Source organism: Epinephelus moara, chromosome 20, assembly GCF_006386435.1.
Source record: "Epinephelus moara isolate mb chromosome 20, YSFRI_EMoa_1.0, whole genome shotgun sequence".
NCBI lineage: Eukaryota > Metazoa > Chordata > Actinopteri > Perciformes > Serranidae > Epinephelus > Epinephelus moara.
This window is the reverse complement of record NC_065525.1, coordinates 4,962,858-4,976,634: the sequence shown is the minus strand read 5'-3', so window position 1 is coordinate 4,976,634 and position 13,777 is coordinate 4,962,858. Positions and strand designations below refer to the sequence as shown.

At 38.4% G+C, this 13,777-nt stretch overlaps 1 protein-coding gene across 6 annotated transcripts in view; it reads left to right on the top strand.

Moving 5' to 3' along the window:
* Positions 1-13,777, top strand: part of ppp6r3 (protein phosphatase 6, regulatory subunit 3) — a 41,186-nt gene that overhangs the window by 5,597 nt on the left and 21,812 nt on the right. For all 6 annotated transcript variants that reach the window (XM_050072223.1, XM_050072222.1, XM_050072221.1 and 3 more), the window contains exons 2-14: positions 237-407; positions 551-784; positions 1,720-1,906; positions 3,675-3,812; positions 4,600-4,665; positions 5,084-5,196; positions 7,464-7,577; positions 7,981-8,107; positions 9,524-9,676; positions 11,134-11,283; positions 11,896-11,960; positions 12,209-12,324; positions 13,157-13,242. In XM_050072223.1, the coding sequence (XP_049928180.1) occupies positions 558-784; positions 1,720-1,906; positions 3,675-3,812; positions 4,600-4,665; positions 5,084-5,196; positions 7,464-7,577; positions 7,981-8,107; positions 9,524-9,676; positions 11,134-11,283; positions 11,896-11,960; positions 12,209-12,324; positions 13,157-13,242 (1,542 nt within the window). In that variant the 5' untranslated portion in view covers positions 237-407; positions 551-557. The remainder of the gene's footprint in view (positions 1-236; positions 408-550; positions 785-1,719; positions 1,907-3,674; positions 3,813-4,599; positions 4,666-5,083; positions 5,197-7,463; positions 7,578-7,980; positions 8,108-9,523; positions 9,677-11,133; positions 11,284-11,895; positions 11,961-12,208; positions 12,325-13,156; positions 13,243-13,777) is intronic.

The window sequence follows — 13,777 nt, the reverse complement described above, 5'->3', positions numbered from 1 at the left end:
AACAGTAACGGAAGTCTAGTGTACTTGCATGCAAATGTGCTACATCTCTGAATGTGATGTTTATGAGGAATACTGGGCATTGTAGAACAGTACAACCAAAAAATGCATGAACATGGGAATGTGAATAATCTGTGCCATTTTTATTATTAAGTAGTAATCAAAATTGCTACAATATCTACATGAAAAGCTGTAGAGTCTTGCTTTAATAACGTGTCTCCATCTGTTTTTTGCCTCAGGTGTGTGCTGTTGAACTGCTGTATGTGTGCTGTTGGTCAGTCTGTCCATCACCACTGTCTGCCTGCTTGTCTGTCCATCCGGCTTGCCTGGAATGGGCCACAACTCCCAAAGACTAAAACACACCTCTTTTTAGCCTGAGCTCCACCATCTGGACTCTAACATACTCACAGGTAGGCAGAAGAAAGAGCTGTCAAATAATCCCTCAGCTAATAGTTACAGTCGTCTATTCTGATGTGGTTACCTCTGACGGAAGACCTTATTTTGTATTGATTTTAATGACATGCTGTTGCTGACGTTTGCCCAATTCTCTTAGAGCCAACATGTTTTGGAAATTTGACCTCCACACCACATCCCACATTGACACGCTGTTAGAGAAGGAGGATGTGACGCTGACAGAGGTGATGGATGAGGACGACGTCCTGCAGGAGTGCAAGGCCCAGAACCACAAACTGGTCGACTTCCTGCTGAAACCACAGTGCATGGAAGACCTGGTCACCTTCATCACACAGGAACCCAGTACTGATGTTGAGGAGAAGGTTAAATACAAGTAAGAGAAAATGGTGCAAAGGATAAGGGAGCTCGAAATGGGGGACTTTCTTTGCTTCTATTCAGGAGAGATTTGCAGTTTGACAAACACTTATGTAGACACCTCTCTGAGTCCTGAGTCTTAACCTATAACCTGTTTTAATGGGCTATTTGAATGGTGCTGTGAAAATCCAGTTTTTTTTTATTATGCACTGCAATGATTGATTATTAATCCTGTTGGTACATGTGAAATTTTACTTGACACTTTTTAAATTTATTTTTTAGATACCTTAATCTTATTTTTTTGATGGTTTATTTCTAGCATCTCCTTTATGCTCAGCCCAAATGTGGGACTGAGAAACAGAGAAAAGAGCAAAGCAGTCATGAGCAAATGAAACTGAAAATAACAGAACCATATCTTGCCACATGTTTTTGTCCGCAGTTCTTTTATCCATCCTAAAACAAGCTTAAACTCCAACTTTGTGTCGCCTTCATTTGTTTCAAAATAAAGTTTGAAGAAGAAGTTAGTTTACAATAGGGCTGTAACGGTATGTGTTCTTGCCAAAATGTAGCGGTTTTGGGGTTAAGGTTTGGTGCACGCGTCAGCAGGCAGAATACAAGGTATGTAGATTGATGCATGTAATGCAGAGCCAAAGATCACAACCGCAATTTGTGCCCAAAACTTATAGCACTGTGCCATTAGGGAACGTGTGGTGCTCATGGGTTACCTTTAAGTAAAATGTTAGTTCAGTGTTTGTACAGTGCAATGCAGAAAATATTTGAAATGTTCCTTTTCTTTTAAAAATGAAAATAGTTTACCAAAGTTGCCACTGGGCAGAAAATGCTACCTCAGCAACAACATTGAGTCTGTCTTTGACACTTGCAGTACTGTCTGTTCAAAATAAATGAAAAGATTTGTATACTTATCTATACTTATCAGCTTTTCTTCTCTTACAGGTATCCCAACATATCATGTGAGCTGCTAACATCAGATGTGGGCCAGATCAATGACAGACTGGGAGAAGATGAAAAACTGCTGATGAAACTGTATGGCTTCCTCCAGAATGAGCCACCTCTCAACCCACTCCTGGCCAGCTTCTTCTCTAAGGTCCTGTCCATTCTTATAGGACGCAAGCCTGAACAGGTAAGTTAGCAAGAAGAGGGGTTGTGTCGGAGAACGAGATACAAGTTGTTATCTGATATGATTTTTCTAGAAATTATACCAAGATGCAATAATCCACATTAATCAGGTCACATGCTCTTGTGTTGCACCGTGTACTGAAACTTAGGTCCTTTTCAATAGTCTTTGGTTAAAAATGGTTTAGTTTTAGAACATCTCAACATTCTGTATTTGTTGCAGGTCAAATATATCTCTGGTGTTAGTGATGACAGGATGAAATGTTTAATTTGTCTTAATCTCCACTAGATTACAGTATTGGCAAGGTAGCCAAGTCAGATGCTTGTACAGTCTATGGTCAGGAAACATGCAACTGTGCATTCATCCTCATTCATGCAGCGTGACCCTCACCTTTTATTGAGAGAAAGAGCAATACCTCTGCTCATTATGTCTGCTACTGACAACAACAGCGAGTTATGTTCAGAAATAAAACTGCCACGCTCTGTCCTGCCTTCCAAAACAAGCTGCCAAAGTTGTCTGTTGAACTACTTTGCCTAATGTTACAGAGCCGATGCTGATGGTGAACCCACTGACATAATGAAGGCTGTATACAGAAGGTGCTATAAAACAGTGTTGAGCAAGGGAGGAAATACTTCAGACCTTAGCAAGCACCTCAGTGACAGACACTAATACCTCTCTAAGGAGTACAACACACAACATGTTAGAGAATTCTCTAGCAGGCTAGCCAGCTAGTAGGCTGGTGATGAGCTGCTAGTGCTAAATAGGGTTGTTCCGATGGACCAGGGCGATGGCAGTCAGTCATCATCTACTAAGCTTGTCATCGTGATTTAAAAGCCCCCGCCCCTGCAATTTTGCAGTGGCACTAATGGCATTCATTTCATGCTTAAACAGTAACAATTCTGATTTATCCATCATACAAACTGAAGGCTGCCAGATGGGTGAAGTGGTACCCTTTTGAATGACCAAGTTTGTCGCCACCATCGTAATTATTTGCCACCTACACTGATCAATATCTGCTCACAGCCACGTGGCTGACTGCCTTTTCCTTTTGAATTCAGTGGAAAATGGATATATCACAAGCTCAGGCAGACAGGTCAAAAAGTGTCAAAACAGTGTCCGCAAACATTGCGTGCAGTAGTCCACCTTGTCCCCTCTGCTTTCTCTCAAACACACACACACACACACACACACGTGTGCCGTGGCGCTCAGTCCTTGTGTCTCTGTCCTTGGGTTGCTGGAGTAAAATTTGAAGTGGAAATTGCCTTTTGGTATAACCATGGTTTTCCATTTTGGAACTGTTCATAGAATAATACATGGGCATTGTTCATGACAGCTCGGTAAAACAAATCTATTAAAATATGACCCATTAAATGTAGCTAAAGATTAGTGTGTCCTGATGTGTATAAAATTAAAACGAAATAATTACAGTTTCATTGTAAATTAATTTTGTACACTCTATGGGTCTCATGATTTTGCAACAAACAAAGTGATAAACACTTGTAGACATTCCTTTACTGATCTATCATATACCGAGTATCGAGTCATTATCATTTTAGTTTTAAGAATCATTTGGACATAGAGTGTCATGATACTAAACTTGCTGTTGGCATCAAAGTCAGAATTTTGGTATTGTTGATTTGGTATTAACATGCTCTGAATGTTTCTTTAAGGCTTTTCCAATTTTACCAGAATATGGTAGACCTGTAGGAAACAACGCACTTAATCCTCTGTACTGATTTGAGGGTGTGTATGGTTTGTTTGTCTGTGTTCATAGATAGTGGATTTTCTGCGAAAGCGAGAAGACTTTGTAGACTTGATGATCAAACACATTGGGACATCTGCTATCATGGACCTGCTGCTCAGAATGCTCACCTGCATTGAACCTCAACAGCTTCGTCAGGACGTTCTAAACGTGGGTAGTGGGACAACACTTTGTCAGCTGTGCTATAAATGATATCTTCCATCAGTTCACCTATCACGAAGTGTTTTTACATGTACAAGCCTAGCAGGTGTGTCATTGGGCTGTGCTTCTGATTTTCAAACTAGAAAAACAAAAGTAGCTTTCCACCTTAAAGTGTGTCTAAATCCATTTAAAGGGAGAAGGAGACTCTGCAGATTCCAAAACCATGCTTTAATTTGTATCTACCTACCTAGTTCTGGCTGGGTTAGTCAGGTCTCAGTCGGATAAAATCTCAGCAAAAGCTGAGGTTGCATTTTTTAGGCTGGTTTTGCAAGGCTAGCATCATGGTACGATGCCACATGGGTATCTACTCAGTTTGACCATTTGACTGCACATTTACAATATACATGTGTTGGGTAATTCATTATTAAGTTCTTGTGAGGTGCTTTCTGAAAATGAATTAGTGGGCTGAATTGGCAACATGGATTTGGACAGTAGAGGACAAAACACTTTTTTGATATTGGTCTGTTTGTAAAGCTAATGGAAACTAAAAAATGTGGATCTGTAACTATGAATTTCTTCTTAATTGGTGCACATGCCCGAAAGGCCAAAAGAAAAGCCAGAATAAACTCTGTTATGTTCTAAATGTTTAGTACAAAGAATCTTCCCACTTGCTCCATGCAAGCAATGATGAGTTGGTAAATGTATCTTTTACTTCAAATTAAAGGTCTTGTTCACTTGGTTTTTCTCCTAATGTTTTGTGCTGTCTTGACCCTCTCTGCTCTCTGTCCTCTGTCAGTGGCTGAATGAGGAGAAGGTGATTCAGAGACTGGTGGACATGGTACAACCTGCTCAAGATGAGGATGTGAGTTTCACACATGTTCCTGTTTCTCCCATCAGTCACCAGGATATTGTAGTCAGCTGCAGGTTCTTGATGATCCCGGGAATGTTGTGTGTTGTTTTGTTGTCATTAACCTTTTGATAACATTAACATGTATCAGAATAGTTGTTTGAGAATTTTCATGTCCACTTCTTCATTTATACCAAACTACAACAAAGCCCATAGCAGCTGAGCCCTGCAGATAGAGTATATTCTATTTAATTAGATGTTTTTTAAATCTGCATGAAGATGAGTACCATGTTTATTTTTTAACTGTTCAGGTATTATAGAACTTTGATTGAATGATTGAATATGCTAAGTTTCTCGTGACTCAGACTCATGACCACAGATTTATGGTTTGTTGTCTTTTTTTTTTTTTTTTGGTCCAACTTTGTTGACTCAGAGACACTCCAATGCCTCCCAGTCATTGTGTGAGATCATCAGACTGAGCAGAGACCAGATGTTCCAAGTGCAGGGATCCTCAGAGCCTGACCCACTTCTGGCCACACTTGAAAAGTATGTTTGTGTTTATCTACAAGAACTTTTACAGTACTGACCAGAAGAGTTCTCTTAATTATAGGGATGTAACCATATATCAAATTTCACATTGTCACGATTTAACAAAAAAGTCTCAATACTGTTTTGGGACTGTGATAAAGTGTACCAGAGTATTACCTGAAAATTGACTGCATACTGTATTGCTGAAATTAAGCTTTTTCAGCTGAGCTGAGTGTGCAAGTCTGTCTCATCACCCAGTGTTAAACCAGACTGATGAATTTTTTTTTTTACATACTGGACAGTGTAGAAGTTAACTCTTGAGTTGACAGTGTCACATACGACATAACTTTCCTAACATCAAATGTCTCTGGAACACTGCATGTGAGAGATAAACTTTTTTACCCAGAAGCTAACCGTTGTGCTGCCCCGGTACAATTGTATCCTTTCCTGAAGCTTTGTTATCCAGCTTTGAACTATGATGTCTTAATGGAGACTTCGTAAAATAAATCCGGAATGATGAATCCCACTCAGAATGCCCTCTTATTATTTATTATTATTTTGCTAAAGATATTACTCCAGTCACCCAAAATCGGCAAGGTGCAGGCAAAACGGGCAACAAAATGAATTTAGAACAGTCCCTGCCATGTAATTGTTACCTGTTGTAATTGTATGTTTTGTACATTAATGACTTAAAATAATATCCAAATCCCTATTGATTTTATTTATATTTTTTTAAAATAAAAGCTTAATGTCAAGCCCCGATTGTATTGTTTTTGCTTGAACACAGCAGAGGGCGCACTTGTACTGGTCAAAAAGACAGACTCTCAGAGACAAGCTCAGACCCAATGAGGAAATTTGTTTCAAATTATTTTTCTCAATTTTTTTAATGTCATGATAAATATTGTAGTGGACTTTTTAATTGATATGGATGCATCCCTGTTTTATGTACTTTATTGAATATTCTAGGGCTGTAGTCAACCAAAGAAAATCTTGGTCGACTAAAGTCGCACATACTCTTTGACTAATCGATTAGTCGTGGGGAAAAAAAAATTTGCACGTTATTTTTACTTCTGCGGTGGTGTGTCTGTGTCACTCTGCAGTTACACCTCCAAAACACTAGTCAGTGGTGGAGGACTGTGTTAAGTGCTGTAAAGTTTAGTTCAAATCAAACTTTGTTTATATAGTTGATTCAAAACACATATTAAATATGGCTTAATAGAGACCATTTTAAACACAAGTACGCAAATTGGCTTCACTATAAATCGCAGAACTGACAGACAAACACTTGTCTTTATCTGGACACATTTCCCCCACAATACAACATGCTAACGTTATTAGCACAAGTCTATGGCATTTTACATTGTATAAATTAGCCTAACGTCTAGCGATCGTTTCCTCTTCTCATATAAAACCAGGGACAACAGCAACATGTAACAAAGGTAATGGCACATAGTTTGGCTCCATTACAACTCACAACATTCACCGACAAAACAACTGTCTTATACTAAACACGTTTTCCAAGCAAATGCAACATGCTAACTTTATTAGCACAAACCTATGGCATTTTACATGGTATACATTAGCCTAGCGACGAGTGGACATTTCCTCTGCTCATATGCAGCCAGGATAAATCCCGAAGTATAAATCCCTGAAGGGTAAATGACATACAAGACTTAAAATGCTATTTTAGTGGAGGCTTTACTGTCTTCACAATTTATTGTTTCTTATCTGTGAAATACAAGTAAATACAGCTTACAGAAACAGACAGGAGGTCTGCGTCACCGCAACGCTGAGCGTGAGGGTGGGCATGTTCAACTTTCTGTCAACAATGGGGGTGTTCTGAAAACACCCCCATTTTCACAGGTAACTTAGCCTATCCCCCGCCGCAGGAAATAATGGATTAATCCTGGAAAGCTATTGATGTAGCACTTTTCTCCTTATGAAAGTAACACGGCGATTATTCGACCAATGAGAATTTGGTCGGACAAGAGCATAGCGACCAAATAATCGACTAGTCGACCAGGAGACTACAGCCCTAGAATATTCCTTAGGTTCTAATTGCTGTACTGTTGATTTCCTTGTAGATCAGTTATTTAGCCTTTGTTTGTTCACTACTTAAGTTCTTTGTTTAGTTTATTTTGTACACTGGGTCATAATACATTTATTCTAACAATGACTGTTGTCATTTTTGCCAAGTAGGGTATTGAAAACAAACTGCCCTACAGATTTGTCAAGTGACTTTGAAGCCAGCTTTCCCTTCATCTTCATGTGTGTTCCCTCCCTAGGCAGGAGACAGTGGAGCAGCTGCTGTCTAACATCTTCGACAAGGAGAAGAATGAATCTGCAATTGTCAGTGTTATCCAAATCCTCCTCACATTGTTCGAGACAAGGAGACCAGCGTACGTCCTTTGGCTGCTGCCACTCTTGATATTTTGATTTGACGTTGGATTTATGATAGATCATGGGATTGTTTGAGAATGTAAAATGAGAAAAAACATAATATAAGAATAGCTGAAGTTGAGAAATAAGTTAAAGTTTTGATTTTTGTATGTATATTAGTTATTGAATTCACAGATTTTATAGTAATTTGTAGAAGATCAGTTTGGTTTAATACATTATTACTCTGTATACAATATTGCATCGGCAAGTAATTTCTGTAAATGATCAGTATATGCTTTAATATCAGATTCTTGACCCATCCTGATTCTGCTAGTCTGTAACTTAAGCACGGTCTAAAAGACTTGATACTACTACACTGTGCTTGGTGAGCTACTTCATGGGGTTAGAACTTTCTGTGTGTAGGTTTGAGGGTCATATGGAGTGCCCGCCTGGGATGTCCCACCCTTCATTTTCAGTCAACCACAGCATCCTGGAGGCAGTGAGACCCCGACTCAAAGATTTTCACCAGCTGCTACTGGAACCCCCAAAGGTAAAAACCACACAGACAGCTGTAAACACTTTTAAAATAACTGAATGCCTTGTTAATTTAGGTTACAAGGTTACACTCTCCATGGACTGTTCAGTCCCTTTAAACTGCATTTCCACCAAACACTTTTGGTATAGTATCCGTAGAACCAGTACGTAACCTGCACAGGCACCTACCTAAACCCTTGGTCTGTCTGGCGTTTCCACAGTACTTTAAATAAAAAAAAAAAAAAAGTAAATTTAGGCGGGGTTGTTACCCAACAGTTAATAGCTGTGTCACTGCTCCATCCAGCTCTCGCTGTATTTTTTCTTCGTGGACGATGGACAGGAACATCTGCACCTCGTTGGTGGTCCATGGAAGGGGTCACTTGAAAATTTAAAGATGTATAATTTGCCTAACAACCTAAATGTACAGAGAGTTATAGTGAAAATGTATGCTATGTAGGTCTGTCAACCTTGGCCAAAAAATGTCATTCAAATATTCTTTCCAAAATAGATACACAAGTTCAGATATAATTGAATTTCTGTTAGTTGTTTTATGAACATGTGTTTAAATTTTGACATCGAGAATTATGTCCATGTTACAGTACACACAAACCAAAAGTGAATATCAAGGCCTCCATTCATTTTTAGCAGGAAGCAAGCAATCGCCAGGCGTGGGAATGAGATAAGTCTGGGAGAGTTTTAATATTCTGTGATTGAGCATGTTGCGAGCAAATAACCAATCAGATAAGAGCAAACAACAGCCCACTTTGTAGCTAGACCTCTTGATCTGCTCTGCTGCTCAACAGAGAAACTCACCATGACAGTTTGAAGTGAACCATTTGATCCGTCTCTGCCAGTACAATAATTTGTTTCTCATTGATGTCCCTAATGTTAGACAGTTGCTAAAGTAGCAAACACTATTAGCTGTTGCCACGTTTATGTTGGCTAATAAAATCATAACATAAAACATAGCCCAGTAAAAACCCACACCATCAAGGTATAGGCTTAATGTTACATTGATTGATATCCCAAGAATGTGGTTTGTCACTGTTTCTTCCCTGGGACCATCACCTAATATATGCCATGTTCCTTGTTGTCTCTACGTCTCCGCTGAACTTTACTTTAATAGATAGGTAATGAGACCAGCAGCGGAGCCTTTGTTGCTGCCAACTGTGCTTTTCAATGACCAATAACCAATAAGAGACTACTAAACTGTGGCCATGTCTCCGGATGTTAGTTTTATAATCCTCTGGCTTTTGCTGCATAACGTAGAAATAGTAAGTTTATTGCATTTGGGGAGATTTTATGTCACAGCAGAACTAATCATTTAGCAGCAATGCTGCCTCACTTTTGAATGCATGTAGGGGAAACACTGGTATAAATGTATCCCAGTCAGCTGTATATATATTGAGCAGTGTTTGTTCTCCACCAACAGAAGAATGTGATGAAGACAACGTGGGGGGTGCTGGACCCTCCTGTGGGCAACACCAGGCTCAATGTTGTCAGACTGGTGGCCAGTCTGTTGCAGAGCAACACACACAGCATCAACACAGAACTTATTAACCTCAACACACTGGGAGTCATTCTCGTGAGTACTATCTGTTTTTGGTATTGTTTGGGGCCATTTTGACAAATTGTGTTTTTTTCCACTTTATTGCTACCCTATTACAAGCCAACAGTAAATCCTAATATCTGAGGCTGACATATTATAACTTAAACAAAGCTGACAAGTTATAAGAGTTTGATCCTAGATTGTGTGTTAATGGTTAAATGCTCAGTAGTATTTTTCTCTAGTTCATGTTTTGTCTTTTTCATGTAAAAGTTTTAGCCCAGTAAAAAAAAGGCAGTTGCACATGAGAGAAAACTTCCCATTATTAAACACTAAAATGAACAATTTAATTAAAACACATAAATGAGCACGAGCAAATACATTAGATGATGATCAATTATTAATGAAATGTCTAGAAAAGTGGATGGACAAGATAGGGACACTACATAAAAGGTCCAATTTCAAAATCTTGGTTTAGTCACAAAGGAGATTCAGTGCTCAGTTTGAGCAGTAGTCTCTCTATATATGGCATAGGTTTTGCCTTTGGAGAAGCTTTTTTTCATAATCTCTGTCTCTTCAGGTAATAGCTGCATATCTTATAGGACTGTGTAAACCTGCCCTTATAGAGTGATTTATCTGGCCTCAGGTTCTGAGAAAAATACCCGAATTTGTTGAGCTCCAGTGCTAACAAATCTTTAATCATCTGTCCGCACTCTTTTTGAAACATTTCATATATTATGCTGTTAATTTCATTTCGGGTTGTAGCTGCAGGTGATCAACATCAATTCGGCAGTCATTAAAAACGGTTGTGTTTCTGCCTTCTCAGCTGACAAATGATGACGAGACGTTTTTGAGTGAGAGTTAACCTAATAAGATTCTTTAAGGTATTCAAAGAGATTGGAATTTGACTAATGGATTCTATAGTGGATTTGAAATTGATAATTCATTTTCAGTAGTAGTCCGTGTGATGGAACTCTGGACTCATTTGAATGTAAAAACAAAAATGAACTTTAAGTTAATATTTTACTTTCACCTGCTGTATTGTATGTAGTTCTGCATGCACTCAGTTTTATAGAGCAGTTATAATTGACATTTTCAGTTTGTATTGCTTGTGGTTTCCATTGGACAGGGGTATGGATAATGATGTTAAACTGAAGATCGGTTTACGGTGGTTGATTAACATGGCTACGTTTGTCACTGTGACCACACACATATCAGGAAAAAATTAGCTGTGTAAAATGTTACCTTTTTTTTTTTTTTTTTTTTTTTTTTTTTTTTTAAGAAATCCAAAAATCAGCATTAGACTATCCAAACTAGGTACACACAAGAATATTGGCATCTTCTGACATCGATATATGGATATTGGTATCAGTAATCATCCAAATAAGTTATATATTGGCATATCAGCAAAAAAATCCAATATCATGCATCCCTAATCCAAACCATTACTAATGTCTCTCCTTGGATAATTTTTTTTTTTTTTTTGTGCTCCACAGGATATGTATTTCAAATACATCTGGAACAACTTCCTCCACATTCAAGTGGAGATCTGCACAGCCATGATTCTGGCTATGCCCCCTGCCCCCACTGATATCCAGCCAGACACAGAGCAGGAAATTGCGAGGGAGAGCATCCTCATAAAACATGTAAGAAAAGAATACTAGAGATAGAGATATTTATATTAGCTGTCAAGTATCTGCTTATAATGTAATTGTCTAGGTCTGCACAAGCTTGTTCTTCCAGGAATACTGCAAAACTGCTATAGTCACTGAATTTGATCAAACTTAAGCTGTTTTTATGTAGGTAAAAACTGCTTACATGAAGCAGAATGTGTTTCATTTAAACAGTCAGTGTAAACACAATAACGTTGGTAATGCTATGATTTCCTGTCCAAAAAACAAATAGACTGCATTGTATTTATTGTAAAGCTGAACAAATACAGTGGTAATGATAGTAATCCTTATGTGACAGGTAAATACTGCATCACATTGCCACAAGTAATCTAAGTAAGCTCTGGCAAAATCTTTTTTATTTCCTTGGCTGGATCTGTATAATGTACTATATGCTATTTTTTTCTGCCTCATGAAAGACAAAAGTCACTCTGTACCAAATACAGCAATTATTGAAGGCCTATGGATAATATAGTGTATTAGTTTTTGTGTGCATGTGTGTGCTGTGCAGACACAGCAGCTGTATACACTATATCGTGGGCATACTGAATTGATTGTATTTAATTTTCTTGCAATTTCCTCTGCCAGCTGTTTCAAAAGTGCCAGTTTATACAGAGAATCGTAGAGGCCTGGAGCTCCAATGAGAAAGAACAGTAAGTATTCTGCTCTGCAGCAAATGAGACCATTTGTAACTTTGTAAGGGTGTAACAATACTTATGTGTCATTCGCTTTAGAAGAATAGAAAAGAACATAACAAAACCAAAAGTCCTTTGCTCCTTTACTGTGACTATGACTACAGTTTCAGAGTAGTTAAGGGACTGATGCGTGGCTTCAGAGATTAAAGTAATAACTCATAATTGAATGTCCTTATAATTGTATTGATGTGTTTGTTTGTTTTTAGGGCAGAAGGTGGTCGGCGACGAGGCTACATGGGTCACCTCACCAGAATAGCCAACTCTATAGTTCATAACTGTGACAAAGGCCCTAATGGACCACAGATACAGCAGCTCATCTCTGGTAAGGACTAGCTTCTGTTTCGAGGGCTGATATGTCTCTGTCCTTATCTGTTTTGCAATGAGCTTTATCTTCATCTTTCAGTTTGAGAAGATTGACTTGATGTTGTGTTATGTGTGAAGTTGTCATTGTGGTAGTGGTAATTGGGTGGGAATCCTTCTGTGGCATAATATACCTCTGTGATAAGCCTGTTTTGATTCATCAAGATCTCTAGTGGCAACTGAAATGGACCTGAGCATAGGCCTGGGTTAAAATAATTGATTCATCTGATTCAAATTGATCTTCATTTGAATGACCTGATATTGATTCAAATAATCTGATATGGTTTTTTTAAGATATGCTTTTTCCCACAGATTTGTGAAGCTTTAACCCTGTTAATCTCGCCAGTAGTCAGGCTAAACGTCTCTCAGTATTGCGATGTCAGGAATTCTGATTTTAGATTGCTTCCAGTAAGATATTGAGTTTTTATTGTCACTTTACTGTTTTATTATTACTGTTGCTGCTCTAGAAGCACATTTTAGTCATGAAATATTCATTAGTATGTGTAAATGAACTGACGTAAACTTTAAATATAACTCAATATAAGTACTGTTACTGCGTTGCCTATTTCTCACCTAAAATGTTTTCAGAAACATATCTTAGCCAACTGTTTAGCTGTAATACAAGTTTGTTTTAGCTGGCTGTCATATTGTTTTCTGTGACAAAATGGCAATACGTCAACCACCAATGGGAATGTACCAAAGTACCATATTTCCAGTAGTGAAATAATTTTTTAAATGTACAATATTTGAAGATGGAGTATGCTGTATACAAACTACTTGTGTGTGTAATGCAGAGCTCCCAGCAGAGGACAGAGATAAATGGGAGGCCTTTATTTCTGGGCAGCTGTCTGACACAAACAAGAGAAACACTGTTGACCTGGTGAGTAACTACATCAACACTGATGTCAAGCTTGAATATCTATTTCACTTTACATGTTAGATGTACAGCACAGTTATATAGACAGTTTTTATTGTGTTGTCTCTGTAGTCCAGCCATTGACTGTTTATAAAGATGCACAATGCATCTCTACATCCTCCAAATGTACAAAAATGAAACCAAAATATCCCAGGTACGGCCACTGCCATTTGGAGGCAGAGTCTGCACCGTAGTGACCAAACTCTGTCCAACCGATCAAGAGCAGCACCACTGATAGCAAGCAAACCAACTGTAACACATAGCTGTTTATTATGATGTCAAACCACCATTTTATGGCATCAAATAACTAATTATAACCAAACTAACACTTAAACATACATTATGACAAGAACTACCTGAAATGACAGAAACCATCTTTGGAAAAAAAGTTTTTGACATGCACTTTGCTCTTTTAGCTTGGCTTATGTCCCATCTGCTAACATGGAAGGGGCGGGATTTATGGCCTATACTGCAGCTAGCCACCGTCTGGGATCAAGAT